Genomic DNA, 4,732 nt, shown 5'->3' with positions numbered 1-4,732 from the left:
CCCCCCCCCCCCGCCCCCTCCACTAGACCTTGAGTGGTGGTCTGGACGCTAGTCATTCCGATGAGACGAAAAACCGAGGTCCCATGTGCAGCATGCACTTAGCGCACGTAAAAGAACCCACGGCAACGAAAGGGTTGCTCCTGGCAAAATTCTGTCGAGAAATCTACTTCGATAGAAAAAACAAATAAAACTGCAGGCAGGAAAAAAAAAACAAAAAAAAAACAACCCAAAAATGGGTGGCGCTGTAGTGTAGCGACACGCTCTCCCTGGGGAGAGCAGCCTGAATTTCACACAGAGGAATCTGTTGTGATAAAAAGAAATACAAATATATAAATACAAACATTACTACCGATTTCCTCTGAGGGTGTGACGAAACTTTCTGTCGCTTGCCCAGGTCCAATACCACATCTTGTGACGGACGTACAAGTAGTCTGTCGTACTAAGACAATATCCCCCGCTAGTAGTGTATCGCTACCTTTACTAGCCTGCCTACCTCTGCTACCCTCCACCATCCCCTCCCTTACCCCCCTGTCCACACTGCACCCTTTCCCCTACCCCTCTCTCCCTCCTCCCACTCCCTCCCCCCCCCCCTTACCCCCTACGTCTCCCCCTCCCCTATCCAGCTCCAGTCAGCAGTAAAAGTCGGCTTTCTGACACCGTTCGTTTCATCATACCGTTCTGTGCAGTCAGCTGCTTCTACCCCTCCACTCCCCGCTTCTCCTACAGCCCCCCCTCTCCTCCCTCTTCCTCCCGCCCACCGATCCCCAACCTCTTTTCCTCCTCTCTTTCTCCCAGTCCTTAACCCCCCGTCCGCATCCCCCCCCGCCCCCGCCCCCGCCCCCTCTCCTACCCCCTACCAACCTTCTGCAGGTAAAAGTTGGTCTGGCCTCTCAGCTTACCTTGGGTGTGTGTGTGTGTGTGTGTGTGTGTGTGTGTGTGTGTGGTGTGTGTGTGTGTGTGTGTGTGTGTGTGTGTGTGTGTGTGTAAATGTGAAGGAGCGTGTGCGTGCGCGTGCCGGTGCGGTACAGTGCACGTGAGATACGGGAAAGACAGAACTTTGTCTCTCGCACGTGCATCTCTCTCTCTATCTCTCTCTCTCTCTCTCGCGCGCGCGTGGTTCAGCTTTTGCCGTGTACTTTTTGGCAGTGGAATTGAACAGTTTGCAAGTTTGCCTGCAGTGGAGTAACTAACGGGTAGTGGGGAGAGAAGAGTGAGTGAAATAAAGCTCTCTTGGGTTCTGGACAGTGTTTTGAAAAGTTTTGGGGAAAAAAAAAAAAACAGCAACAAAAACAGACAATGATGGTGACGGCATTGAGAAACAGTGTGGTTCAGATTACTGATTAAAAAAAAAAAAAAAAAGTGATGAAGTGAGGACAAGCGTTGACAACGAGCAAAGTCTTCAGCTGGTGTATACTGCGTCGAGTCACTGAGAAATTATCAATGATAATTATTTCCTAGTCTGCGCAATTTGGTGGAGTGTGACAAACCATGTGTCTGCTCGTCAGCTGAAGTCAACAATTCCGCGGATTTATATCTATGCGACGGGTCTGCTAGTTTAATGCGGACGCTTACGGACTTCTGTGACTGTCTTCATTAAACACAACAACAACAGCAACAACAACAGCAACAACAACAGCTGATTGTTTTGGTTATACGTTTCTTTCTTTGATTCATCTGAATCCCTTTATTGATTTATTTATTTATTTTAGCAGCGACTGATGGATTTGTGAATGATTATGTGAGAGAGAAATGGAACGCTGATTAGGGGATGATGACAAAATACACGTGAAGTTCATTCCAGAGTGAAGTTATCGACATTTCATGAGAAGAAAATGACAGTAACTTGACTTTGACTGGAGGAAAAAAACAACACAAAACCCCACAAACTCGAACATATGAACAAAGAAACGGCACTGTCACATTCCGATTTCAGTTGATCTGCATTTGGAGATATTTTGCAGGTGTCGAGAAGAGAAAGCAAGCAAGAAAGAAAGAAAAACTAGAAAGAAGGAAAAAGAAAAAAAAAAGAAAGGAAGAAATAAGAAAGAAAGAAAGAAAGAAAGAAAGAAAATGACGAAGAAGTTCGGCCTTTTGCGAGCAACCGTGTTGAAAGCTGCCAGAATAAATGCTGTCTAACGAGGTTGGTGTTGTGAGGGTCCCGTTGGCAGATGGGTCAGTAGGGGGTGGTGCAGCTCTGTGCCAACTGCTGTAGAATTGCTTCCCCTCGTTAGTGACATGCACTTCCGCCCTCCGGCCCTTGGTGCCCGGATGCACGTGCTCCATATTTTGCTTGGAAGCCGCGCGTGCACTCTGTGTTTATAAAAGACTGTGCAAATCTGAAGACTCAAGCCTGTCTCCGCGAGCAAACAAAACAAAGCAAAACAAGACAGTGTTGATTTAATCGCGCGGATAAAAAAAGAGAACCACCTGTGTGCAGGTTTTCATACACTCCGGATATCCTGGGCAGCCCAGTCCTGTCGTTGATTCAGCTAATAATCAAGAACGGAAATCCACCACCAGAAGTTCGTGGTATACAGAACGGAGAGAAAGGAAGAGAGGGTGGGAAGAAAGGAGAAGAAAGAAAGGGAAGTTTTATATCTGTTGTGTGAATGTAGAGTTTTGCTACTTTGTTGGCCTCTCTTTTTATATTGGCCAGAATACCTACCCATTCATACATAATGCGCAAATGGTTCACGGTGATGTCATCAACAGAGGGTCTGCCCTCCGGATCAGCTCGCCTGGTTTCCCCTGATGAGGTAATGCAATGCTACTTACAATGAGAAATTCCACAATTCGCAGACTTTTGAAGAATAGCCCAGCTCCGAACATAGAACCTCAGTTGTAGCAGTTAAACAAATACGGGTGTGGTTTTCAGAGACCTGCATCGGTGTATAGAGCGAAAGCAGAGGAAGGTAGCTGAAGATAGTGTACTGTTGTACTGATAGAAAGAGAGAGAGAGAGAAAAAAGACAAAAAAAAAAAAAAAAAAAAAAAAAAAAAAAGGAAGGAAGTCGCCCATGATATTGAGAAAGGGAAAGCAAATAGTATAGCCGAACAAAAAAAAGCACAATCGGATCGTGGAGGAAGAAAGAAAGAAAGAAAGAAACTCAGTTGCGAATGACTTCCAAAAGAACGACTTGAGAGCATCAGCTTCACAAGCTCCACCACCCCCCACCCCCCCCCCCCCCCCAAAAAAAAAAAAAAAAAAAAAATCTCGAATCTTCAGCGACCAAACAGACAGAATTCAACAAACCAACAATAAACCCGATCTGTCCAACAGTCGTCCAATAATTATTTCAACTGAAGATTCCTCGGATCCAGTACGTCGACTTCAACAAATGTGAAGACTTGGATCATCCTACCGAAACTTCCAAGGAACCTTCAAAAGGGGATACCATCAAATTTTCCACCCCTAACTTGAAGCGGATACCCTGCTCAAACACTCCCACCTCCAAAAGCGGACACCTTGCCAAAATACTCCCACCTTCTAAAGCAGATACCCTGCTGAACCCCCACCCCCACCCCCCACCCCCCAAAAAACCCCTTCGAAGCAGATACCCGAGCCAAAATCTCCATTTCTAAAGCGTATACCCCACCTTCAAAACGAGAATTACCCTGCCCCCCAAAACATTCCCACCTTCAAAAAGCGGATTACCCTGTCCCCCCAAAAAAACACTCCCACCTTCAAAACGAGGATTACCCTGCTCCCGAAACACTCCCACCTTAAAGCGGATTACCCTGTCCCCCCAAAAGACTCTCCCACCTTCAAAACGAGGATTACCCTGGCCCCCAAAACACTCCCACCTTAAAGCGGATTACCCTGTCCCCCCAAAAGACTCTCCCACCTTCAAAACGAGGATTACCCTGCCCCCCAAAACACTCCCACCTTAAAGCGGATTACCCTGTCCCCCCAAAAGACTCTCCCACCTTCAAAACGAGGATTACCCTGCCCCCCAAAACACTCCCACCTTAAAGGGGATTACCCTGTCCCCCCAAAAGACACTCCCATCTTCAAAACGAGGATTACCCTGCCCCCCCCCCCCCCCACTCCCCCCTAAAACACTGATCCCCAGTCATCGTTTGCGGGGATTCCCGTTCTCGCACACACACACACACACACACACACACACACACACACACAGACGGAAAGCCAAACAGACAGCATGAGTTCCCTGGCGGTGAACAGCCCCGGGGGAGGGGGGGAGGGGCAGCCGGTGTCGGGGTCGGGGTCCACCCTCAAGCCCTACCTGCGGAGGAAGAAGTCCTCCCTGGGGGAGACCAAGGTGGCCGTCCTGGGCATGAGCGGCGTGGGCAAGAGCGGTGAGTCCAGTCAGTAGTGCATGCTGGAGTAGGGGGGAGGGGGCAGGGGGATGGGGGTTTGGGGGGGGGGGGGCAGAGTGTGGAAGTGAGTTGTTGTTTGGGGGCCAGGGAGGGGGGGGGGGCAGGGGGGTATGGGTCAAAATTCACTATGATGATGATGATTGATGTAGTTGTTGTTGTCATCATCCTCTTCCTCGTCGTCCTCCTCATTGTTAATCATGATGATGATGATGATGACAATGATATAATGATCATTATTACTGTTATAACTATCATTATTGCCATTGTTGTGGTTGTTGATCTTATGTTTTGATTTGTTGTCATCAATTTTGTTGTTACTGTAGATGGTTTCGTTGTGATTATCATCAGCATCACCACAACGGGGATAAGCACCATCAGAAGCAGCAGCGGCA

At 48.0% G+C, this 4,732-nt stretch overlaps 1 protein-coding gene across 1 annotated transcript in view; it reads left to right on the top strand.

Annotated features, from left to right (window-relative positions):
- The first annotated feature begins 1,091 nt into the window (after nucleotides 1-1,091).
- LOC143282817 (ras-related and estrogen-regulated growth inhibitor-like) overlaps nucleotides 1,092-4,732 on the top strand; it is a 99,467-nt gene continuing 95,826 nt past the window's right edge. The window contains exon 1 of the mRNA XM_076588607.1: nucleotides 1,092-4,319. Coding sequence (XP_076444722.1) covers nucleotides 4,163-4,319 — 157 coding nt within the window. The 5' untranslated portion in view covers nucleotides 1,092-4,162. The remainder of the gene's footprint in view (nucleotides 4,320-4,732) is intronic.

This window comes from Babylonia areolata, chromosome 6, assembly GCF_041734735.1.
Source record: "Babylonia areolata isolate BAREFJ2019XMU chromosome 6, ASM4173473v1, whole genome shotgun sequence".
NCBI classification, from domain to species: Eukaryota; Metazoa; Mollusca; class Gastropoda; order Neogastropoda; family Buccinidae; genus Babylonia; species Babylonia areolata.
Note: the sequence above shows the minus strand (reverse complement) of the source record. Positions and strands in the feature narration are given on the sequence as shown.